This window comes from Gymnogyps californianus, chromosome 4, assembly GCF_018139145.2.
Source record: "Gymnogyps californianus isolate 813 chromosome 4, ASM1813914v2, whole genome shotgun sequence".
In the NCBI taxonomy this organism is placed as follows: domain Eukaryota; kingdom Metazoa; phylum Chordata; class Aves; order Accipitriformes; family Cathartidae; genus Gymnogyps; species Gymnogyps californianus.
This window is the reverse complement of record NC_059474.1, coordinates 45,929,444-45,956,264: the sequence shown is the minus strand read 5'-3', so window position 1 is coordinate 45,956,264 and position 26,821 is coordinate 45,929,444. Positions and strand designations below refer to the sequence as shown.

The 26,821-nt window shown below is 34.3% G+C and overlaps 1 protein-coding gene across 2 annotated transcripts in view; it reads right to left on the bottom strand.

Moving 5' to 3' along the window:
• FSTL5 (follistatin like 5) overlaps nt 1-26,821 on the bottom strand; it is a 438,275-nt gene that overhangs the window by 21,140 nt on the left and 390,314 nt on the right. Inside the window, exons 8-13 of one of the 2 annotated variants that reach the window (XM_050895670.1) lie at nt 25,544-25,570; nt 21,104-21,214; nt 17,827-17,834; nt 13,811-13,960; nt 7,475-7,582; nt 5,788-5,912 (exon numbers count right to left, since the gene is read on the bottom strand). In XM_050895670.1, coding sequence (XP_050751627.1) covers nt 5,788-5,912; nt 7,475-7,582; nt 13,811-13,960; nt 17,827-17,834; nt 21,104-21,214; nt 25,544-25,570 — 529 coding nt within the window. Of the gene's footprint in view, nt 1-5,787; nt 5,913-7,474; nt 7,583-13,810; nt 13,961-17,826; nt 17,835-21,095; nt 21,215-25,543; nt 25,571-26,821 lie in introns of both variants that reach the window. The other variant, XM_050895669.1, reaches the window with a different exon arrangement.

The following is a 26,821-nucleotide window of genomic DNA, read 5'->3' as shown; positions in this document are numbered from 1 at the left end:
CTCTGCAGGGGCTTAAACTCTAGAATGAAGTGTGAATTTATTGAATCACCACCCCACATGGGTTTCATTTAAGAAGGTTCACAGGAATGCACTGGCAGCACATTCCAACTACCTCTTAAAGAAAAGCTTAGGTTTTGGACCATTTTGTGCAAACGAATAAGTATAATTTTAGAAAGACTGCTTCCCCTATTACCATACACAACAGAGAAATAAAAGAGAGAAAAAACTCAAACTGAGAGTGTTCTAACTCTAGTCAGACCTGAGCCGTCTCACCAGTGAGTTGATTGCTCATTCTTCCACTTGTTAGGTCAGGTAACTATATGACATTTAAAATACTTGCTAAAAGATTAAAACATCTAAAAAGTTAGAGTTACTCCATTACAGTGAGTTCATTTAATATTGCTTTTGAAACATTTTACAGTAGCGTAATGACAGACCTTAATTTATTCCAATTATCTTTTGTTCACTTCGATTTACGAACAGTGGAGCTGAAATAATCAGGCCTTTTGCTCCTTAGGCTTCCAAGAATATATTTTCATGAGTATTGTACAAGTCATCTTTTGCAGCTATCACACATACTAATTGCAAATGTCTATTTTTATGATAAGGAATGGTATTAGCAGACAATTAAGGACAAGATCATTGGTTGCTCTGAACTGCTTTGGCACAAAAAATAGTTCACTGAATAAAATTTTCTTCTCAGTAAATGTATAAGGCCAAATATTGAAAATATATATACTCAGTTCTTAAAACGTGCATCTGCAAAAGGAATAAGCTTCAGTAATAACTGAAAAAAAACCCTTGGGATTTGTAGCATTTATTACAGATTAATAGATCTCATCCTGTTGACTTTTGTGGCTCCAATGTCTGATAACTTTTCAACACAACTGGGACGAGGGGGAGATGTTTTTTTTCAAGCTCTGTGCACTGAAAATATGGGCATGATGGTGTGCATGAAAAACAATGCTTTACATTCATTCATTCTCTTGGTATAATTCAACACATATTCGCAGTGAGTGCACTTCAGAGGTAAAACAAAGCTGATGATGACAGCAGGACAGTCCTTTTTCAAGATATGCAAGATGAACATATAATTTCTTCCCTTTGAAATTGTCAGACTTGCAACAGCAAGCCTGGGCAAACTTCTTTAAGGGTCCTTTCTATTAATAATTATTACTGTTTTGTGCCATAGCTTCTTTTTCATTGTTGATTGACTAAGAATTTTTGTGCATTGCACTACAATTGGCTGGCACAGGAAACTCATGAAAAGCCATGGGAAACTCTGACTTTCTTGCATTTTAAAAGTTTTGTGAGGAAAAGAAGGAATTTTATTTCCATCATGAAGGAATGCTCAAAGGTGAGCATGAGGCAATGCCTCCCTTAGAGTCAGAAGGTGAACTAGTCTTGTCAAAAAAACACATAAAAATTCTAGAATTAAGTCACATTTTTAGAACCTTATCATGGGGTGCCAACCTGATCTATCTGCATCTGAGGCTCTCTGTACAAACAGGGATTTGCTATCTGGAAACATCACTGGGGTGCTCTACACATTATCAGGGAAGTAATTAGTAGATTTTTACTAAAACTAAGATCTATTTTCTTTTTTTAAAATATATATGTTTATAAATGGTTAACAGTTACAAAAGGATTACAGCCAAAACATTGCTTGATTCCTAATGGTGTTTCACTGCACAAAACTGTTTCTCCATCTCAGCAGTGGAAGGAAATAGTTTGACTGGAACATAAAAGAGAGGGAGACACCTTCCCAGCCCCCCAAAACTAACTGATTGTACTGAACCTACCACATTTCTCTCCCCAAAATGATAAAGCTTCTTTTATTGTCCTCTTCTGTACACATATCAACTATCCACCAACTATAAAAGAGGGTTTAAAAATAATAGAATTGGTCTGTTCTACTTCTTTTGGCTCATGCCTACTTAGTTTGCTTAGCTGCTGCTTTGATGGCTCATCACAGTTGTTCAGAGCATGAATGTTATTCTTGCTGGTTATCAAACCAAAAGGTTATTTGCCCTGACTCCTGCTGTACTGTAAGTACAGCCAAACATTGCCTCAGTCTGTGATAGGAAAAGTCAGGGAATTTTTTTTTTTTTCTTCTTCTTGGGATCAATCACTGTTTACCTCAGACCAAAATTTTTTGTACCTCTTCAAATGTCTGATCTGGGGGAAGTGCATCCTAAATTATCTGCTGCCCAAGAGAGCATTAAAATGCGTGGAGTGTTCTTTTTTAATAATGGGCAGCCCGTTTCCATTTTCATATATAAAAACAACCCACCCAGGTAAAGCAAAGGTATAGTTCCATCACTTCTTAAATAAAATTAATTTGCAACAAGTTTTAAATACGTATATATGTATTATTACCAATTAACATTTTAGATGTTATTAAAAAGAAAAAATTAATGACCCACTATAGCTTTAAATTATTCACCCTTATTTCTGTTCCTAGGTGTCAACAAGCCTACCTATCTTTACTTTGTGTCCCTTGTTCTTTACAGTGATTAAAGAATAATTGACTGGACAGAGTATGCAGTAGATGGTAATACACTGTAGATGGTAGTAGATGGTTTGTGTTAACTGTGTTACGAAACTTAATTCATACTTTTAAGTGGTATGCCTTTTTTGCTCAGAAATGCCTTTATTCAGACAGAAAGTTTGGTTCTAGATGCTAATTTGGTATGATGCACACTCTGTCTTCTGCTCCATCATTCAAAATTTTAGTTTACAGGTGAAAAATGCACCTAGCTACAGAAAGCTTTCATTTTTCTGGAAGGGGCTGGTGTTGCACGGTCAAAGGGAACTGATTTCTAACAGAGTAAACAGGGCCCTTGAGCAGTTAACTATACCAGCTAACTCAGTCAGTGGGGTTATTTCCCTTGTATGAAAGCTGTATGAAGCTGTTTTTCACGATTCACACCCATAAAATGCTCCCCTGGTTGGTATATACACCAAAGAATAATACACCTAAGCTCTACGTTTGTTGCCTAACATCCTTAACAAACACATGCTGTTATTGAGCATTTTTATTGTTCACTGGTGACAAGTTAGATTTAATAGACAGTTTTTTCTACATTACTACTAATTTGATGAATACAGTTAATTTAAAACCTTTCCTGACACACTGCTCACATAGTTCATCTTTATTTAAACAAAAAAATCAAAAGTACTTGAAGGCCAGACATTTTATGTAAGGTAAATTTTTTAATGACTGACTAACTTCACATAAATAGTTCTTGAAAGAATACATAAAAAATAAAAATACAATATTTGTCTACATAATGGGTTTTTTTTCTTTTCTATAAAAGGCACTCAGAATTAGATAGCATTTTAAAAAACTTAAATAAGATTCTTCACATTTCAAGTAAGTTCATGAGTAGGTAAAAACAGTTAATTGCTGTTGAATTGATTTTGTTGCTTAAAACCCCCAAATCTATGGTTTTAGCATTGGACAAACTACTGCAGGCTTTTGTCAGACTTCAGAAATTTTCTTTTGGTCTTTATCTAGCATGTGAATGCAAAAAACAAAAAAAAAAGGCAAAAGTCACAAGATAATTATACTAAGCCTGAATTGATATACGTGTTTATCATATATCTGCAGTCACTTATCCAATTTTATTCTTTCACTGTTTAACTGAATTTCATATTCCTTTTTTATTTCTGTGGGTTCTCTTTTATTCTTTAATTCTCTTTTCTCCTAAGTTGCATATAGGACAGGTCAAATGACTCATCAGCTGAAGGTAGCTGTGACTCACCATGCAAAGCAGGAAGTGCCTACTTGACCTATTTAGGCAAAATATCAATTTAAAATTGTTTGAGTTGGACAAGATGAGTTCCTTACTAGCTTTCGACTGGGCCTATTTCTCTTTTCCGAGTCCTGGTTCCCCTCCTTGTATGATGTTTTTCCCTATCTATCTTTTTCTCTTCCTATTGATGTGAAGTTTAATGTATCTAAATGTCAGTTCTGTTGGGGTAGTACCTCTAGTACTTGCTGGTTTATGAAGCAGTAACTTTTGTTCTCTCAAGGCATACCTGTTCCAAATGTAGCAGAATTATTTAATGCTTTTCTAAGGCTGAGTGTGAGGACTGCAGATTACTTCAGGGACACAACATGCATTTATCTACTCAATTCAAGAACATGGCAGTAATGGTACTTACAGTCATTTTACTTTTCTGCTATATTAATTTACACATTCCTTTTTAAATTGTATGTAGCTGATTGTTAATTTACTTGTTAGTTAAGAGTTTTGTAGAAAATAAAAAAAAAATTATCTTTCATCAACAACTGCTTTAAGAGAAGCCAAATGTTTTTTGCTACAGAAGACTAGATTCATCACAGGCACATATAGAGTAAATTCTGGAATCAATTGTAAAATCATCCTAAATTGCATGTTTTCACATTTAAAAGACTACCACTCACTACAATCAGAAATTATATCTTTTTTAATGGAGATGCATATTTACATACATGATTTGAGATTTTAGCTAAAAGTGAATGATGATGTCTCATAATTGTAGGACAGTTAAGATCATCCTAATGAAAGCATTTCTATAGAAACTTGAACTTGGAAGAGCAGAATAAACAATTGAGTTAATTATTTGCAGAGGTGTTTTGAGCTGAAATGGGTTTGTGTCAGCTTGCAAAGAAACTAAACAGTCCTAAACATACAAAGTGCTAACACACATTAATGCAATATTCAGATGTACAAATCCTAGACTGCAGAATTTTTCAATCCTTACAGGTAGAAATGTTACAGAAAAAATATGAAAAGAAAATGATATTTCACATTCTTACTAATGTATTTTGAGGAATAAAAATAGATTTTCATTTCAGAGACCTTGGGGAGATCTTGAAAAGATTTTTGCTTTATGCCTATATTAAGTGTTGCCCTCTTTTCCTCACACTCTCTTTCTCTGTCCCATATGTCTTTTAAAATCCAGCTGGTCACTTTGTTCCATTCTTCCATACTTTGAGTATTACTATCACTGCCAGAACTTGTCTGTTCTTTGGACAAACACGAAGACAATCCTACATTCACTGAGAGAAATAACTAAGGTCCCAAGAATTTACAGTGTTTCCTGGCATGGATTACAATATGAACCATTTTAACATCACATACTCAGCACCCATGAAATAAGATCGATTTTATTAATGCATCTAAACAGAGGTTATGTTACATGCTCAGTCATGGTCTGTTTTAAAACCAGAGAGCCTGATGAAAAAGCAGGTAGAAAGAACTGAATGAACAGGAGAAGCCAGTTCATAAAGAGTTAAGTTATGTTGTATCACAATTCCTTTTAAAATTCCAAAAGGTTTTTTTCTGGTCCGTTACTCAAGAGAATAACTCCAATACAACATACATGTAATACAATATGGCAAATACAACATATGGCAACTGCTCTGAGCAGTAGAAGAAATTAGTAAGTGTTATTTACAAACTAAGATTTATACTCCTAAATTAGGGAATTATCTGAATTATCAATTCCTCAAGAAAACCCCAGATGATATTACATCTCAATTTTAGTACATAGAGCAGTGGAACTTTTGAAAGTTTGGTGAGATAAGGAAGCAAAACTCTAATAAATGTGTTTATTCTGATATCTAGCTTGTTTTCAATAAAACTCATATTTAGTTTGTTTGTGAAGAAGGGTGTTCCAAAGCAATATTGAAGTAGGCTGTGTTGTTTCAGATTTTCAAGTTTTTTAAATTATATTTTCTTTGGAGACAATGTTATAGCTCATTTGAAAGTTAATTGTAATTCAGCTAAAACTTACCTTATATGGGTAATGATAAGGGTTGTAGCTGGAATGAAAAAGTCATCCACTCTGTCAAACTGCTTTCCCACTGGCTGAGTGTGGATTGTGTGATGAGAAACACTCCCACTGGCTTGTGTTATCACCTACATGAAGTAACATCATTATAAACTATAGCAATATGCTTTCAAAATTTAATCTCTATCCAAATAAATTAATACAGTATTGCCTCTGTAGTCCATCTCTTGTATTATCCTTCAGTTACCAAGAAAAGGAACACAAGTGACAGTAAATAAAGCTGATCAGCATTACAGATTTCAGAGAACTGTTACATACCTGAGCACTTAATCTTCATATTTACTTTTTTCCCTTTTTTTTTCACCACTGAGTCCATATTTATTCATTTACATTATGAAAGCCTCTAGCAGTTCTTAGTGCAAACTAAGTTTTTTGTTTACCTTTTTTTTTACACTAGATCCTAGAGTGAGATTAAATTTCTTAAGCACTTCAGCCAGAGTGAAAAGATGTTATCAGCTGATCCACAGGAAACTATGCCTATGCATATTCCTAATTCTTGCCAATCATGAGGTAATTCAACATAGCACAGACATATTTGAGAAGAGCAAGTTGATTTGAGTTTACACATTCCTTAAATTGTTATGGACCAATTTTCCTTGAATCCCCAAATCTTGGACCTTCTCTGAGGTAAAAGTTTATGGGTGAACAAAAGACAATTCCATATAATAGCCACTATGATATTCACACACATGCAACTTAAGAGCAGATTAAAAAGAAAATAATTGATAATCTATACTGTAAGGGAAAGTGAGAGTGAAGATGATTAGTCGCCTTAAAACATGACAAGACTGACTCAATTATCAGTCATTTTCTGGGGAGGAGTGACAGCTAAACTCCCACAAATTACCTTGCATACTCATAGTTACTAAGAGTCTGTAGGTGCTAAGAAGGTGTTTTCAAATGTTACTTATTTTTCTGCTTGAGCCCTGTGTTTGAATTTCTCTTATTCTTTATCTTACATATATTTTTTTTAAATACACAAGGATTTCATTAACTTCTAAAGAAAAGGAAAATAAGTTGAAACAAAAAGGAATTTTGAAATTATGACATAAAGATGATCACCATATTCTCAGAGGATTACTTTAAATAGGGGACAGAAAGTAGTGAAAAAGTAGGAAGGGAAGTACAGCTTCTTGAAATGTTTCTTTAGTGACTGTCCCTAGGCTTGCCACTGCTCAGAGGCATGGGAAAAGTAAAGATTTTTAATATTTTAAATCTGAAAAAAGCAATAAGTAAAGATGGAACTTGCCACCTCCAGAGCGTCAATATAATTTTAGTGAAATAGGAATATGTCTAAAATCCAGTTTATCCTCTAATTAGGGACAAAAACATCATAAAGAGCAACCATTTGCTCTCAAAAGACTGGCAGTTACAAAACACACTGCTGCTTTCAGCTGTATTCCTTATCCTTCTATCAATTTAGCATTGTCACTTCTGAGTAAGGGTGTTGAAAATAACTTTTTTAGTGAAGTCAGCTGTCTGAATTGTTTTCTGGTTACCTGAAATCATTTCACTGCCCCTGCTGGGGCCATGATAATAATCCTTAAAGGAAAACATACAAAACGTTGCAATTAAACAAAGGTTCAACTTGTCTAGATTTCCTTGCATATAATCATTCTGATCACCTCACCTGCAAAGTTGGTGAATTCTTTTCCATGTTTCCCCAGCTCAGCACCCAGACTTGATCATGTGATTTATCGTAGTGTAGTTTCACTGGAACAGGATCTGTACTTACTGCCTGAAGCATAATAAAAACAGAAATCCCTAGTTTCTGTCACATTTTCAAAAGAAAAATAATATATATGCTTGAATTAAAATGATGACTGGACATGCATTTCCTGATGTTTTCAGATTGTATTTAAAAATTATGTTGTCAATTGTTGAAACAGCCCTCTGATTAATTCAAAGTTACGAAATTGCTGAAAAAGTGATGTTTATTCATTACGTGCTCTAACATTTGGTATCAAAAATACATTATACTGAAGCTATTAAGAAGCTGAAAACAAAGGTTTTAAATCAAGTAAGAAAGTACTTACCTTCCTTCCCTACCGTCACTCTCACTTTATACATATCAGTTTAAAAACTACACCAATTATTGGAAAATGGCTAAAAAGGGAAGAGTATTCTCAAGCCACATACTGATATAAATGCAAGGTGTTACTACACAGTCCTGCATATAACCAACACAATGTTGCTACACCCAAATCCTATCTCTGCTAAACTGGGTATATTTTTGTTGAAGCTGGAAAGACTGTTTTCCTACATTTTCCAATACGGTTGCTAGTTTTGGTAGACTTGTGATTAGAACCAAAGTGTTTTCCCTACAACCTTGAGCACTGTCTCTTGAGACCACAAACCTTTTGGATAGTTGAGCTCTACACTTCCTTTGTTATGAGAAGAACTGAAGACTTCAGAGGTATGAAATGGGAGGACAACATATTTGATTGAGACATTCTGCACAAGGTAAACAACTGGAGGGATTACTTTTCTATTTTCATCATTAAAGCAGAAAAAATAGGTGGAAATTGGTTTTTAGTCTCACCATTATGGAACTGTAAAGCACAGCTTGTTTATCAGTTTGTCAAGGAGAGTACCAGCTGGCTAATTAAGTGAACCTAATTTAAACTAATGATGTAGATCCTCAAGATAATGCAGTAATGGCTGGCTGAGACTGCTGATGATACTTAACTGTACTCCTGAGGTGTTGCAAGCCACAGCTTCATCTAGGCAGAATTTGTTTTTCCTTTTGAAAATGGAAAATGAAGCCAGGTTGCTCACTGGCTCATTTAAAATCAGAAAGATACCCCTTGAAAAAGGTCATTTGTGTTTGGTAACATTTTTCTGCTGCAGGCTAGAAGACAAGTTGTCTAAAATAATACTCGGGCTGCTGTATAGCTAATTTGTTCAGGTGTGTCAAATTTCCTTTTGGCTTCCCCAGACAAAAGGTCTGACCCATACATGTCCTGCTGAATGAGTGCCAGCTGCGTTCAGGGTCTGGGCCGTGGCACTGCCAAGAGGAGGAGAAGGAGGAATTGCCCGTGGAGTTAAGCACAGGTAATGCAGCTCCCCAGAGAGGAGCCAGCAGCAGAAAGGAGCTAAGCTTCTTGGAAGTAGGCTTTCACAGCTGTTTCTAGCTAGCCAGGCTGATCTGCCAGCAGCACAGTGTGGACTGAACGATGATGAGCTCTGTTTACTTCAGCGTGCCTCTAAGTTATCCCAGTTAATGGTGCGCTGCTAAGCAATACTGGACAATTGCAGGTGACAGTGCCTGCTTTCAAGAATTTACAAATGAAAGGAAATACTCTTAACTTTATAATGAGAATTACCTGTGCTAAATCAAAAAGTCTACATATATCTCTCTAAAGATACACCATCCATGTTTCCAATACATTTCAATTTAGTCTGCTCTTTAAGTACTTATTTTGATAAATATAGTTGTCATAGAAATAAATCATCCTCAAGCCTAGTTGTTACATATATGCACCTGTACACACATCTTTTACATTAACTTTCACAGTAGAAAGGAATAAATATAACATATATAATAGTACTTCAGAGAAAACACCATAATAAGCAAAACCAAACCAACATTTTTACACAGAAAACAGTATAGTTACACAACTTAAAGCCCTCTCAAATACTTTTTTAGTTGCATTTATGTTTTTTGCACCTTGACAGAATTTTTATTAGAGTGCTGCTCACTTTCAAAATATAAAGTTTTCTCCACATTTGTTCCTACTGGAGTATGCATTTTGAAAACTTGGTTTTACAGAGCAGATAGGTGGTTTCTTCTTTAAGATATAGACTAGAAATAATTAAAACATAAATAATATCCTCTGTATTAATATGACACTTAGAGAAAAGGCAGTCTAGTAAGGAAAATGCTCTCATTTCTGAACAGCTTAGTATCTATTTTCCAAAAATCAATTACATTTTTATTTTATTTTTCTGTGCTAGGCAATACTGTAAGTAATGAAAATAGACTGGTCTGACCGAGAAATAGAACTCCCTTCCTTTCTTCCTGTTTGTATGAGCGTTTGTGTATGTGCATATGATATGAGTAGAGCAACATTTAATGGTTAGAAAAATCCTTGCTGCTTGCAAAAAACAAAACAAAAAATAAACATTTATTGTTAAAAGATAATGAAGATAGGGCCATGCTTGTTATAAGAAATGCTGAACAAATTATCTCTTGACTCTTCACTAAATTCCAAGTTAGCCTTACTTCAATTCTAAAAGCCATCTGTGAATCAGCAGTGGTTTTATTTTTTATAGTCTTATACTATGTGTAAAAGATTGTATAGGTTTTGTGCTTTCATGATTTGTTTTGTTTGCAATTACTTTTACTTGTCTTTTTTTTTTTTTAAGTCTATTTTGAATATCAGCATGGTTAAGCTGGACACAGAGCAAGTCTCATAGTACTTTTCCCATGTATTTGGCTAAGTGTATCCTAGGAAATAATATTCAGGTCAGTAAAACATAGCAGAAGTTCTGCTCAGGTGCCCAAAGTGACAGTAACACATTTGGTTTAATTTATTTATCTGGTTCATCTGTTATCCCTTAGTCATACTGTCTTACCAAATGTTTGTGTTAAGTATTGTGAAATGGAAAGATAATTTATCATTAATATCTAAACTTCCTAGAACCATCAAAACTGAGACTTTCATTCCTTCAACAGGTTTCCACAGATGGGATAAATTTCATTCTATACTTCCCTAAGTTCACAATCTGGATATTATTAAAGTAATGGAAAAGCAATGCTATTCTATCCCTCAAAATAAGATTTATTTGAAAGTGACAGGTTTTTTTTCCTGGACTAGCATGAAGGCTTGTGGAGTATCGAGTTTTAGGTCAATATATTTGCTAAGGAGCACAGAGTTAGTGCACAAACCTCTGTGTAACACCTAGGCATCCTGTATGTCTGTTTTCCAGCTCATTACAGAAACTTGAATATTTATGTGATAGAACAGCAACCTATCTAACTGCATCCAAAAACTGGAGAATAGCTTTACATATTTCTGGGGGAGGGGTGTACTTTTAATTAGTGGCTAATTTATTGAATTTTACTTTTTAATTAACATACATCATTGTGGTAAGTATCTCTAAACATTCAGTTAATGGTAAAGTACTTAGTAAAATAATAACTAATGTAACTGAAGGCAAATTAGAAGAGTCTACCTATCAAACTATTCCATAAAACCTAAGTTTAAAAGAACCTCCAACTTCTCTAACATTTTTCAGTGAGCTCAAAAGGCATAATATGCTCTTGCCACTGAAGTCTAAATGCTAACAAATGCAATTAAATTGGTATTTCATCCATCATCTGTAGGAAAGCAAGATGACACATGAATGTCAGCCAGAGACCAGGGAAACCATTGCCAGAGATTCCAGTCCTTCAAATCTGTGGACTGCAGTAAAACTATGTTTTTTTAGTCTCTCTTCCTAAAGAAACATATTGGATTGGTTGTAAAAAAAGTCTTGTTTTCAGAAAACAAAAATTCATTATCCACTCAGTTCATCTCTACTTTGATATGCAAAGGTCAATTTAATGAAAAAAAGTAAAAGAACAAAAAAATTAATACATTTTTATTATTAACTTTTTGAATAAAACATTTTCTCAGTCCCTGTCAATATTTGGATAGGTCAGGTTTTGAGGAAGCTATGTCTACTGAGCCAGCTGACATAGAATATAGAAGGTAGAAAATGCAGATGTTTAAAGAATGCAAAATTATTAAAATTATTTGTCGAGTTAATGTAATTTTATAATTGTAATTTTGCTCTGTATTTTTAAATTTTACATTAATATACGTAATACATATGTATACTAATATCACAGAGTCATAGAATGGTTTGGGCTGGAAGGGACCTTTAACGGTCTTCTAGTCCAACCCACCCCTGCAATAAGCAGGGACATCTTCAACTAGATCAGGTTGCTCAAAGCCCTGTCCAATCTGGCCTTGAATGTTTCCAGGGATGGGGCACCTATAACCTCTCTGGGCAACCTGTTCCAGTGTTTCACCACCCTCATCGTAAAAAATTTCTTCCTTATATCTAGTCTGCATCTACCCTCTTTTAGTTTAAAACCAGTACCCCTTGTCCTATTGCTCTAGGCCCTATTAAAACATCTGTCTCCATCGTTCTTATAAGACCCTTTTAAATATTGAAAGGCCATAATAAGGTCTCCCTGGAGCCTAATATACAATATATAATCTATACATTAAAGATTTTCATTCATTTATCAGCTAAAAAGGCCAAAGGCATGAAGAAAAGCTTTATTTAAATATTTTTATTAACAATTCGGATTTCTAATTAAAAAAATGCATGTTTTATTTAGCTAAGGAACATCTGTTTTCTATGAATGTGATACTATAAGTAACCCTGTAGATGTTAGGCATGTTTGTATGGTTAAAATTTGAATCAGAACACCCAGTGTGGTGTCAAAACCTCGTTATCAGTTTCACATACAAGTGTCCTTTCTTCTGAGAATCAGAGCAGGATTGTTAACAAGTTATTAACTAGCTTCAGAGCTCTTTGCCCAGGAAATAATTTTATTTCAGAAAAAGAAGAACCCTGCTTTTAAAGTAAATTTCAAGATTTTATATGATCTGCAATGTACTTTAAAAAAAACCCACAAACACACAAACCCAACCAAAAAACAAGCCCCTTATCTGCTGACAAGACTGTTGACAGTCCCCAGCTATAATTGATTGACTTTTTTTGCCACTGAAAGCGAAATAAAACTAATCTTTCTGTTCAAATTACATCATCCTTAAAGACTAAAGACTGTATAATGAAATATTTTCTATTTTATGTGTCTGATTAAAAAAAAAAAAGAATGAAAAATAGTGTAATATGGTGGGAATACTAGGCAGAAACCAAATAGTAAAAAATATTATGATTTTGCCTTTTCCATATGCCTTGTTAACACAAACATTTTAAGACTTTAACTATTCTCTTCATATTCAGAAAATATATTTTTAGAATTTAATGAGTTTACGGCTATTATTTTCTACATGCATTTTCACATGTCTCTAACAATTCCACAGACTAAAATCTGTCCTCATGTAAATCCCCTATTTAACCTCATAGTACAATGATATCATTGATACCACCGGATACATAAAGGAAAAAAAAGAGAGAGAAAGAGAGACAAGAGTACAGTGGTTATAGTATTTGATCTGAGTGGTGGCAACTAAACATCAAATTTTTACTCCAACCCAGTAAGACTACTGACCATTTGGAGTATATTGTGACTCTCTCAGGCTCTCCTGAGGGAACTGTACTGCTCAAAAAACCTAATATTCATTTTAGCATTGCCTTGTACCTTGGTCTTCCACAAACTATATGAGTGCATTTATCCCTGTACCATAGCATTGAGTTCTCTCTTTTAGCCAATGAATTATTTTGACTAAGCAAAGTATCTCCAGCATCCCAGAGACTGAGAAACTGATAGTACTACCTACACAGTAGAGAGGAATAGAGAAGAAGTTCAAATTAATAGTCTCCAATCTTGGATAATGGTGGTGTTGGGTCTTCCACAATTCCAGTAATTTCTCTGTCTAAAAGCATACTGAGTAACAGTCGTCCACCTTCTGTAGCCAAACCTAACCTCCTGACCTTTCCTGTCAAAACTGATAGACACATTCCCGTGATAAGACTCTATTTTAATGAATCTTCATTTTCAAGTGAAAGTACCTCAAGTCAGAAACTTCCCAAAGAACTCATTTCCTCAACTACTTGATTAATATTTATAAGAGGTATTTTCATGTTGATTCTCTCCCTTCCAATTGCCTATTGACAAGAACAGTCACTAAACATAAACTGCTGCTAAATGTCAAAAGTAGATGAGCTTTTTTCTAAATATTGTGTTTACTCTCAAGCTAACTGCATTTTTTTCAAAATATGAAGGAAACCATAAATTCTTGTGTCCAAATTAGATATTAACTTAAAAATGAGAAATAAATACCTGTACAACTTTCTGAGACTGTACATCAACAATAAGAACTCTATCAAGTGTGGGCTGAGTTACATAAATGAACTTGTCTTTTACATTAACAGCAGTCGCCCATACACACCGCTGAACAGGATCTCCATCTGCTTTGGGACAGACTTCATCCTATAATTCAACAGAAACAGGGAAACTGTAATACTCAAAACAGTCAACAATGCAATAGAAAGACAAATTATACTCTTTTTCTTTTTTAACTGTAAAAAAAAATCTGAGAAAATTTAGGGAAGGAAAAAGGACAGGTGACATTAGGACATAGACTAATGTTAGCCAAACTGCATGTTATAAGCATCACACAACTCACAAGTACTTTAGTGTAAACCATACACCAGCTTTTTTGGATATTTTCTAGACATTCAGGCAGTTAGCACTGTTGTCCTGAGAAAGAAACCCATTTGAAACAATAATATGTGTAGAAATAAAGTGAGCAAGAGCCAGGAGACCTTAAAAACAGAAAAACAAATTAGACATACAATGTCTCATTATTGTGCAGTAGCTAGCAGCTCCTGCATCTGCACCATCACAGTATCTTGCAAAGGAAGGCAGTTATAGACATGGCTTACACTTGCACCTGAGAACACAGCAGTAAGGCAGGCACATACTAAATTGGGAAGATGATAATGTATAAATGGAGAGGAAGAGGAGAAGGTGTGGTGCAAGTTGTCACATAGTATAGGGGCAAAGCAGCAGGAGTTAGAGGGATCTGCTTTTTTGGTGACATGGAGTCCTGATATGTTGCTTCAAAGGTCAAGAAGTTTGGCTACTTCTGCTATAAGACATTCTCATGGCCTATCTCACAAGTGTTAAACCCAATACAAATCAAATGTCTTCTTTACTATCATTCCTTCCCCCTCTGCCCTTCCATACCTGCAAAAGGATGAATTTGGAAAAAAAAAGCAAAATGCCTGTTGACTTCAGTGAATTAAAATTTCATAATACATATTTTTATAACACTCTCACTCAAAATAGCTATCTGTAGTTTACATGCTCACTATTCATATTTTTATATAAATATATTCCCACTCATCATATATATTTATATTTATATCTATCTATCTATTTGTAACTATTTACTCCCAGTGAAATCTTGCTTTTATCAAAATTAAAAGTTACTTGGTCAAATACGTTACTATATTTGGAAATTCCCTTTATGAAATAGCATGATTTTTTCCTATAATGAACATTAAATTTATGTAAAAACAAGGACTTGAAAAATATTCTGCTTGGAGACGTACAGCATGTGTCAGGCTTCTTTGTTTTCCTGACCTATTCTTCTTTTCCCTGTTAATTTTTCTTCCTTTCATCACAAGGGGCAATTTCACCATATCATAAGTATTATTTCTTTTTAGCACTTATCTGCTGCTTATTCCTAATTTAGAATGCTCTGTCTGACACATCATAACTGGTCGCTGTGAAAATAATTATGATATGTCAGCAGATGATGACTTCAATGTAGAATGAACAGCAAGAGTTGATGAGATCTTAAACAAGAATTCTGTTTCTACGCATCAGACTCCTTTTAAAAGGAAGGGGAAAAATAATGTGACAGAACAACATATCTGGCACTAAGCAATGCTTTTCAAGAAGAAGATGATGCATTTCAACACTAACTTTTCTGTATCATCAACATTCTTTGCCTGCTGTGCCTCTACGTTTGAGAAAATACCCTCAATCTTTATATGTCAAAATAAGAAATAAATCAATTTCCAGCTCTAACAGAGGGAGTTTCTTTACAGGAGATTGAAAGCCACTGCTTGTTCCTAGGTGGTTCTTAAACCTCAACAAAGGGAAGGTCTTTCAGAAATCACATTGATAAGGAAAGGTTACTAAACTCAGGTACCATGGGATGGCACATAATCAGGAACTTCAGCAGAGCTTAGAAATAAGTAAAAAGAGTAAGATTTATTTTGCACTGCTAAAAAAAATGCAGTTTGAAGTGAGAAGTTGCTTAAAATCTGTTTTTTAAAGAATGATAGGCATGGTGACAAATGGGACTTTCATTCTTAAATGTGGCTGAAAGTTTTTCGTTGCATAAAGTGAAGTGTCAACATAAACAAGTATGTTTCTAATAGGACGTGCAATCATCAGATCAATGATCTATTGTCATTTGCCTTCTGTGCAATTGTCACTTCAATTGGAAGATTGTTTTACTGATCTCAAATTACTTTTTATATTTATTCTAAATATGCCTTTTCTTAGTTCCATGTTTTATCGAAACAGGTAACTACTTCTAGACTGTTCTACACAGTCCCCTTTCTTCCTCAGAGAATACCTTCTTCAAATAATGCATCTGTAAATGTTTATAACAACTCTATACTGTGTCATTCTTTTCAGTCATGTCTCTCAGGGACTCACCTTGGTTTACACCAGGTTTTGGTGCTGTGAATTCTACAAAGACGCATTCAATATTTTATTCAAAAATAACACCAATTCCTGCTGAAGGAATCTAGGTTTGTCTCACATGGCATCATATAGATTAGTGTAAATGATTACACTAATCATACTTCCCATTGTGTGAAGTATAGCAGAATAGGAAAATATTGTAAGTTAAACACTTATAACTATATCCAGAGTTAAGCCACCTCCTTAAACATTTTCCTGAATCTAAGTCTAAAATACTGACTGAAGTGTATTTCTAAATATTATTTAAATGTAAAAGCAATATAAATATAGGGGGTTTATTATGTATATAGATGTATGCACACACATACATATTTAAATGAGACACTACAGGGCATGATTCTTATTATCGATATAATTCATAAAACTTGCTCCTCTTGTTCCACTTTACATACAACAAGTAGAAAGCACGACACTTTCTCAGATCTAAAGTAAAAAATATTAAGTAAAAATAAATCTACATATATAAATGCAGTTTACTGGTTCTAGAATATTGTTTATGTTGTCATAAATTTCTATAATCCAATGCCAACTCTCACTTTGCCCCCAAACTGAAAAATTAAAATAAAAGCAAAAAAAGTGTTTCTCCAAAGTAACAGTGAAATTATGCACCAAAATTCTCACATCCAAAATAGAGTCTTTCTCCCCAGCATGAATTGGTTTATGCAGTTGTTTCTCTAGTTATTCACACCCACATTTATCTAGATGCCTCAGAAATAGTTTCAGTCAATGGAACTGAAATCTTGCTTTTGAACAGTTAACATTTATCTGATTAGACAGTTTTGATTTCTTTTACATTACAGATAGTAATTCTGAGGGTCTGTATTAATTTCCCCAGTGGTTGGGTAATTGGTTAAAATAATTTCTCCTTAAAATATAAGCATAAACCCACCATTTTCTTCTTCTAATTAAAACGTGAACAATTTACTTTTTCCTAATTTATTCTCTCTGAAAAAAGCTAACATCTGATAAAACATTAATTTATTTCATTGTTTTTTTCCCCCAGACTTTTTAATCAAAAAGTGACTTGCCCTGTAACAAGTCAGCAGATGGAGGAAAATAAATCCTTGGAGAAAGTTTTTCAAGGTAGTCTGGGGCAAGAAATTCTCAAGGCAAAACACGTACTTGTAAATTTATATGTGCAAATCCTATGTTTATAAACTTACCCTTAATGCAAGGGTCCTCAGTGTTTTAACAAGATTTGAGTCAAGCTCTTTAAGCAGTATAATGAAATGTCTATCTATGCTATGACTGTCTAAGCGTAAGGTGACATCAACAGGTTACAACAGTGCATGCATTAAGACATGAATTTATATATCACCTATTCTATATTAAGTTACTGTTTACTTGACATTCTGTAGTAAAAATCAGACTGTGGACCTTTTATACATTTTTTTCAACAAACAAAGGTTAACAGTCTTGCATATACGACACTGTGCTGTAAGAGTGTCAACCAAAGCAATTTCTGTGGACTAACAAGTGTGTTTCACGTTCATTTCCTGTGGAAACTTTGCTCTGCCATGTAGTCACATCAATTATTTTGAAATCAAGTATTTTGCTCCCACCTCCAGCACATATTCAACTTCAAGTGTGAGATGGCCTAGTTCACTGAAATATGGCCATTATGTGCTAGGTCTTGTAATAAAGAGGAAATCAGGATTATGTTGAAACCAAAAGGATTTTTCCATTGGTCTCAACAAAGGCATATGTTTCAATTACTTCTTTCCCCACCCCCAGCCTCCTCAAATAATTATTCTAATTGGGATTCATTGGGAAGGGAAAATAAAAACACTTTTGCATAAAAATCAGAATTTAAAGGCTTTGGGTAATACTAATTTGCAGAAAATTAATAGAAGTTGCATGTTAGTGACGAAAATGTCCCAAACACTTCAGAATGGTGAGACATTTAACAGCTGAAAGACTCTACTTGGACCATGGTTAAGAATCGATTTGACGACAGGTTAAACAACCAGCTGTCAAAGCTGGTATAACTAAACGATAACCTGCATCAGAAAACAAAAATAAGTTTATTTTTGCCCCTATGCCTCTAGAATTGTCACTATCAGCCTAATAAAAGTCTGCTTTCATTTGATATTAATTCAGAAGATTCAAGTAATTTAGGAGATTCTGGGAAGGAGAGGAGGAAGCTCTTTCTAATTTCCTGTGAACCATGATGATCCAGTAAAGCACTAACTCTTTTGCTTCACTTTAAACACAATGAAATTCTAATTGATTCCCATGTTAGACACACACTAAAGAGCTTTGCTGTATTGACACTCAGTTGCATAAGAGGCAGTTAAATATTTAGATAAGCATTCTCAAATATATAGTTATTGAGAAATTGTATTGACCTTTAGCAAAATCAGCATACCTAAATATGTACATGTGTAACTACTGCAACATTCGTTCACAATACAATACAATGCCATGTAGAAACATCTGAGTTCATTCTTTTACAGGAGCTCAGCTAAAGGTAATTTATTTTGTTGACAGGCAAACAGGAAACCTGGGGAGGAACAGTGCAGTATCACATGTAATATCCAGACATTTTCTGGTACTTCTAGTACCTAAACTGCGCTGCAGAATTTAGAAATGTTCCGATACTTTAGCAAATGTCTGGCAATGAAACAGGTCTACTGGGGTTTTACTTATCACTTGAACAGCTAATTCAGAAAAGCCTAAAGAAATGGGAAAGGTTTAAACAAGCATGTATTTCCTCTAGGTGTATGTTAAGAGATAAGTGATGGAGATTTTATTAGCAATAACTGCCATAGATGTGAAAGGCTACGTAAAGCCACCTCAAAACATGCAGTATACCAACATCTCTGATTAGTAAAGTTATATGACAGAGTCAAAGAGAATTACTAACAAGTAACTTATGACATGAACTCTTACCACTAAACAATCACATGCTGAACTTGATAAAAATCTGATCCTAGGACATAACTGGGTTATTTTATTATTCTTATTTAGAGAAAACAGATTTTCCAAAGAGGCTTGAGGAAGATATGATATTCTTCAAAGGAGGAAACAGTTGTCTAAAGCTTCATAGTCCATGAGTTTTTTCAAGAATATACTACTGTTGTCATAGTATCAGCAGTATATGCAGGGAATTCTTTTAAACTCGTGTTTCATCCTTCTTCTAGGAGGAAAGTAATCTTAACGGGTTTTTTGAAAATTTCAAAATTTTTTACTGAAAACTATTTCTCATTTTTTTCTGTTTTTGGCATGCAGACTGAACAATGATGTCACTATGAATAGAAAAACATAAGGATATATTTTCCAAATATTTCTGATTTCTCTTGCAGGAATAAAGACTTATTAACCACCATATGCGAGGGAAGATGTGTTCAGGGGAATAAGTAGAAATATTGTTGAATTTAATAGGCAAAATGACATGCATGTAGGTACAAAGCTTAATTTCTGGCTGTATATTTACCACACCTATCCACAAACCAAAGATATCCAAAGAAGGACAAGGCTATACCTACTTTAAAATGAAAGTTATCAAGTAGCCTACTTTCCTGGTCTCTTTTTTTTTTTCCCAGAGGATATAATTAATATGCTACTTTAGGTTTGAAAGCTACAAAAAGGAAACAAGTTTGACTTATCCATCCTGATTATTACCACATTTCAATAAAAATACACTTAAAATCTAGGCTGCACTTTAGACCAATAAAATTTTAACAGACTGCTTAAATAATCAGCTTTTGAATTAAACAGCCATAAAAAAAGCTTTTTGGCTTATTTTTGGCTGTGTCAACCTAATTTCACTTAAGCAGCACAAATCAAGGTATGATTAGCTGTTCAAAGCATAATTATTCACACTAAAATAAATCTTGCTGCTGAGTACAGCAGCCTTTGACATCAATAATGATAACTGAAGAGGCAAATTCCATTGAGACAGTTCTGCTGTTATTTCAGCGTGCTTTAGGTATTAGGGAAAAAACCCAAAGTGTACAGCTCATGGGTTATTATGTATTTCAAGGTCACTCATTCCAATCCAAATAATGAGAAAAAGGTATTATTTTTGAAAGGTGATAGATCATATGGAACAAGTCTTAATGTAGTGACTAGTACCAAGTGTTCCTGTAAGAACATGCATCATGTCAGCTAGCAATTTGATTAGTAGTAAAGGAAAAACATCAAAAGAATAAATGGAAGTGGAGAATACACTACTGTTTTTAAATATGCGACACATGGAAACTACTCCATAAATGCACAGAATATGGTGAAATCAGCCATAAATCTGTTAACAATAAAGTTACTGAAACTACTTATATGAATTGTAAGTTGGAGTCAAAGCATCAATCATCGCTACTAACTCCAGTGGATCTGTAAGAGTGTTTATCAGGATAGGGATTTGCCTCATGATAGCTGACAGTTTAATATAGACAAACGCCCAGTGTAGAAAAAGAAACCATTAAAAATAATAACTTTAGTTCTTATATTTAATAGAGAGAGAATCAGTCCCTGATTCACAGAGATGCACTTAACTGGGGGGGAGGGGAGAAAAAACAACAACAACAACAACAAACAATCCAGAAATAAAGAGTTGAGAACTGTTAAAGGAAAGGACCGGGAAAAGAGAAAGACAGCCGAAGAAAATAAAGCGCTTGAAAAGTATACAGGGAATATTCAATCTAAAAGAGAGATTGAAAGTTTGAATTTGATCAAGGAAAATACAGGAAGTTTTGAGTCCACCAGTATAAGCTACTTATTAATTGAGAAGACATGTCTGAATTTATCAAGCAGAAAACACTAAACTAGCAATAATAAATTCTTATCTAAAGAAAACTATAATTGAGAAAACACTACAAATAAATTTAAAAAAATAACTTGCCTGAAAACCGAGGAGTTTTTCACTAGGCTTAATATGTCTCTGAAATTCACATTCCACTGGTTGTATTACTTTGATGCCATCTTCATAAAAAACATAAAACATGTTCCCAATTCCCAGACCTTAGGAACAAAAACACATTGAAATGTATAAAATTAAATAATGACAAAAAAGGAAATCCTTGTCTTGAACTACAAACCTCATCACATTTTTGGTACGAGATTAATTTGTTAATGTGTATAGTGCTAATACAGCTAATCCTATAGGATCTTTTGTTGTAAAACTAAACCAAAACTGTTACGTTATTCAGAATTTCACATAGTTTTCTCCATTGGCAAGACAGTATCTTTATGAATACAGATCTAGAAATACATAGTTTGACAGCTGCAGTAACGAAAGTGATCTTGTGAAATCATCTACATTGAAATCAAATTAATATAAATTCTCCATGTATTCTTATTTTTCTTTTTCTGAGGGATGGAAGAGTTAAAGTAATTTCTGTATAACATTGAAAGAGAAGTTCTGAATCTTAGTTATAAACCCTTATTTGACATTTCTTTCAGTCAGAAAAGGAAACATTCTATACTGTATTTTATTGGAAAGCCAGAATTGGGCAGATATTCATTCCAAGTTTGAAGGGCCACAAATGTTTATAGAACTATTCAATCCTTCTACCACAATGTTGCTGAATGAGAGGCATGATGTAATGTTTTGTGGAGAAGGTGGGAACCAGATCTGTAGCATGAAGTCTCATAATATCTGTGGGCATGCTCATGACCACAAAAAAGGACACTGTCCTTAGTTTACCATGTGCCAATTAAGACAACAGTTGTTGATTTGCTATGTGGATGCTGTGATGGATGATCAGTTCATATTTGTGAAATTCTATGAAGAATCACAGTACTCATAAAATTACCATTATAACCAACTCTGACAGCTAAACTGTGGGCTACAACGATAAAAATGTGCAGGTATCCTGGGTACAGGGCCTAAGCTTCCACTTGACATAACAATATTTGGTATAGGAACACAGGGGAATAAAACTCAGGAAAAATAAATTTGAGTCTGAAATTCTGCTTATCCTAAATTCTGAAGGAAAACTTATGTTAATAGAGAGAGAACACATCTTAATATCAAATAAAATAATGAGAACATTAAGGGGGAGGGAAGTGTGTGTTTGTGTATAGATGTCTGTATGTACACACGTACATAAAAGTTCCAGTCCCCGTTAGGAATCACATAGGTAATACAGTCATGTAAAAGGTAGTAATATGCATAAGGTTGTCAGGCCATGCCCAGAACAAGCAAGTTCCATTATCTTTGAGGAATCTTGTGGAATCATTTCCTACTTCTGGCCAAGTTTTCCTAAAAAGAAAGAAGGAACAGGCTCCAAGCAGGGATTTCCATATTTTATATCAAATCTATCTATTAACAGGTTACCAAAAAGTGGGAGAGGAATTTGTCTATGCTGCATTTGGTGTAGCATAGAAGCAGGCTCAGGTTCAAGGAAAACTTACCAATCATGTCTACTCTGAGCATAGGGCGCACTAAGGGCAATATGCCCACTCTGGCCACTGGGTACTTTTGTATGCCTTTGCAGGTAATTTATACAGCCTATGTAAGACAGTATGTCAAGGTCTTTCTTTAAAAAATGCCTGACGTTGCATTCTGTAAGAACAGCTGGAATTTGTAGATAAGCCTGACTGAGGTTAGGCTTCCCCTACCAGTGAACTCAGTGTTGAGATCTACAGCTGAGCAACTGGCTTATTGTATCTTGGTGATAAATAAATATGTGGAGCTGGCTGGGGACAAAACAAGGTTTTCCCTTCTCCCTGGTCTCATTGACTAAAGTATATTATAGTTCTTAGCAGGGTAATACCAGAACATGAGGAAGTAAATCAGCTGATAGCCCCAAGTGATACAGACACAATAAACAGACTCCTAAAACTTCTTCCCCAGTTGTCAATACTCCAAGGCAGGCTTTCCAATGTACAGATAATATTTGTGTACAGTAACCTAGCCCAAACTTTGAAGGCTTTATTTCCAATGTCTGGATAATAATGTTCACCAAACTGTTCTTCAAAATCAGTGAAGGAGACACAGTAAGAAATGATCTTTCATTTCAATACGGAGTTAGGGAAGTCAGTTCATACAAGGAACCTTTACTTGTGGATCCAATGAAATAATCCCCTCCTTCTAAGTTATTATGACCCCAAAACTCTCCCTTTGAGCATGTGTCTACAAATATCTGTACAAATATCTAATCTATACAAGCATCTAATCACTTAGGCAAGCCACTTCTTCACAACTACAGGAGCTATTCCTCTAAAGACATCTGACCTAACCTTGCATCCCTCCCCCACCAAACCAAAAACAACCCAGCACATTTATAATACAGTGCCAGAAGCAACAACAATAAATGCAAATATATTTGCTTCATTTAAACTGAATCTACATTTAAAACTGGCTAACACTGATTTGAAAAAAATGGTGGTGGTCTTGGGTTTTTTGCATATAGATTAATATACGAATATATTTATGTGTGTGTATATATTGTATTATTATTGTAATACAATTTAATGTACCTTCAAAATCCATTCAGATTTTCTGACACATACTCTTTTTACACTTACACAAGCAAGCAGTCGTGATAAGGCTTTTGTGTACCCCATATACAAATATACATTGCAGGCACTAAGGCCTATCTATGGTTTCACAATCTTAATTGTCCTACTAATCACCCATCCCTCCCTTCCTATCTGTTAATACTTTGATAACAGAAAATGAGTATGCATGGCCCAGAGAAGTTAGTGGTGATGGTTACTGGCATCTTCAGGGTATTGTTCTCTTGTAAATGAATTCCAGCATTGCAACCAGTAATAATATTTGTTGAAACACAAGGATTGGCCAGTGAGAAATGCAGGAGAAATCAAGAAAATCTGCTTTAGGAGATTATATTGTCGCTTCACATTCTTAACCTCTACTATAAATTGCTTTCTGTTTAGTTTCACAATAGTCACAGAGAAATTTGAATGTCTTTACCATAAGCACTCTGGTAAGCTACTATTTTTAATTGGTCTTTATTGTCACAAAATTTAAGTTTTCCTAAGTGCTTTCTAACCACTGAAAGCAACACAGGACTTGACTTGAAGAGACAATCATCTAAAAAATCAAGGGGGTGCCAATCATGTTTTCAGTTTTATTCAAGCTAAAACACAAGCGATACCCTCCCAATAAGCGGTGAGAATACCATACATTTGAAAACTTTGGTGTTAGAATCTTGTTGTGCATCAGCCTAATTGTTAACAGTGGAATTATATGAAACTCTGAACATGTCATTTATACTCTGCAAGGCCAATAGAGCAGGACGATCACAGCTGAGCCCCACTATAATCAGTGAACTGACTGTTTATACCAGCTAAGCAACCGGTAAAACAGGAATATAAAAAATAAAACTAGTTCATATTTGTAAACACATTGGGAAATGCCAAAGGTTACTATGTAATTAGGCAAATGAAATATCAAATTTTTTTAATCTTTAAATGAATTGAAAATAAATCTTTAAGAAACATGCAGAAATACCATTTGCAGCAGGAATTCATAGCACAGCCTGATCCACTTAGAGTATTATCAATCTTCCAATGGAAATAATTGAAACTATTTCCTATTCCTGAAATACATTCATTCCTAAATTGCAACTTTAAATTAAGAACAGGCTACTTAGAGCAATGAAATGAAAGCTCATGACAACACTTCGATTACGATATTTTTCTGCAATATGCTTTATGAGATTATCTCATATATATGAAAATTGATACCTATCTTTGTCAGTAAAATATACTTTCCATGCTTTCTGTGTTATTAACACCTGATACTGTCTGTATTTATATTTATCCTTCAGTTGGTCACAAACCACAAACCTCCATTCCCCCTCCCAACACTTATTTACAAACTCTTCCTGAGTATAAGAAGAAAATGCTTTGTCTCATTAAGAAACAACAGGTACCTCAATTTTAATTAAACTGTTTAAGATTATAATTTTGTCAAATAAGAATGATTTATACAAGAAGATCAGTCCCAATAGCATATAGGTTGATTGGTTGGAAGCTTTATCATGTCAGCAAACAAACAAAAAGTTAAAGGTCTACATTTTAAATCTGAGCTTCTTGTTGTATCCCTTTGAGTAATTGTCTGAAATTTTTGAACAGCTTATTTCCTTCTCTCTCTCCCAAAAGGAAAAGCAGTTCACAAAGGCATGAGCATTTAAAGGATTATTTTCCACTATGTTTTTTCTTTAAATCAAATCCCTCAAATGTTGCAAGGGGGAAGGTAATTACTGTAACTGTAGAGTATGAACAACAACAACAACAAAAGAAAACCCACAAAAGGAACAATAGATGAGCATTTCATCATAATATAGAAAATACAAAAAAAGCCATCTGTATTAGTACCTTGCTCTCGCCACAATATGTTTGCAACTGCAGCATGTAAGGAAAGAACAGAAAGCACAAATGAACAAGAAAAAAAACATGAAATGATATTTCAATTCAGAAATAATTATGATGCTTTAACCTCTGATTCACTAAAATACTTCTACAGGTAAATCAATGGAAACAGTGAATTAACAATAAAATTAAACAAAGTTCTCTATGTCACATGACAAAATTGTGATTAGCCATCATAGTTATTTGGGTTAGGGTAAACCCCATCACCCCTTGTTACACCATGCACCCCCCCTAAGTTAACTCCATTAGCCATTATCAATAGTGTGTTTCATAATCCATTACAAAAAGTACATGGAGTTTGCATACACATAAATTATGTATATTAATTACAGGTGATATAATTTTCATAATTTCCTTTAAGCACTGGACTTTGAAGAGACTTATTTCAGGACATAGTTATGAGAAACATGCAAAACTAAAATGCATACAAGATATTCTTCTGTATTGCTGTAACACAGCCATGCTACCAAAGTAGTCACGCTGTATAATGTTTGCCATTATCTTTGGAAGACCAAAATGGGAACTATAAGATGGCATGGTATCCAACTAAGTGTTTAAGTTGTTTTTTTCCATGAAAACGTAAGTTGTATTTGGCCATCTTGTTTACAATTGGATTTTAGACCTTTGAGATCAATGAAAACTAATTATCCTAATATTGCTTTTTCTGCCTGGGGAGAATAAAAAGAAAGCAAATATAATTTCACAAATTTAAAATATTTAGAGCTCAGCATGCCATGGAATAAATTGTTTAAAACACCATCACTGAAAACCAAAGTGTTTTGTAAAGTAATGATCTTAAGAAATAGGGAAAAATTTAAAGGAAAGGAATACAACACAAAGAACACATAGATGTCACACATAGACATAATGAAACTGTGATGTTCATTGAAACACAGTCTTGCAAAAGCTAAAAACATTAATGTGCTTTAAAAAAAGGTTTGGAAAAGGTAATGGAAGACACATTATTAAAAATGATGTTGGTACACAAAAGTCTCTCAACTGCTGACTGCTCGAGGTTGAGAGTAGAAACAGGAATAACTATCTCTCCAGAAAAGTCCCAGATACTATGATTTTCCCAAGCATCTTCTACTGGGCACTGCTGAAGACAGGACCAAGACGGGCTTTTTGCCTCATGCAGTGCAGCATTTCTCTTGTTCTTCAGCTCAGAAAGAATATAGAGAGCCCCAAATATGTAGAAGGGTCCTTGGAAAAAGCATCGATCTG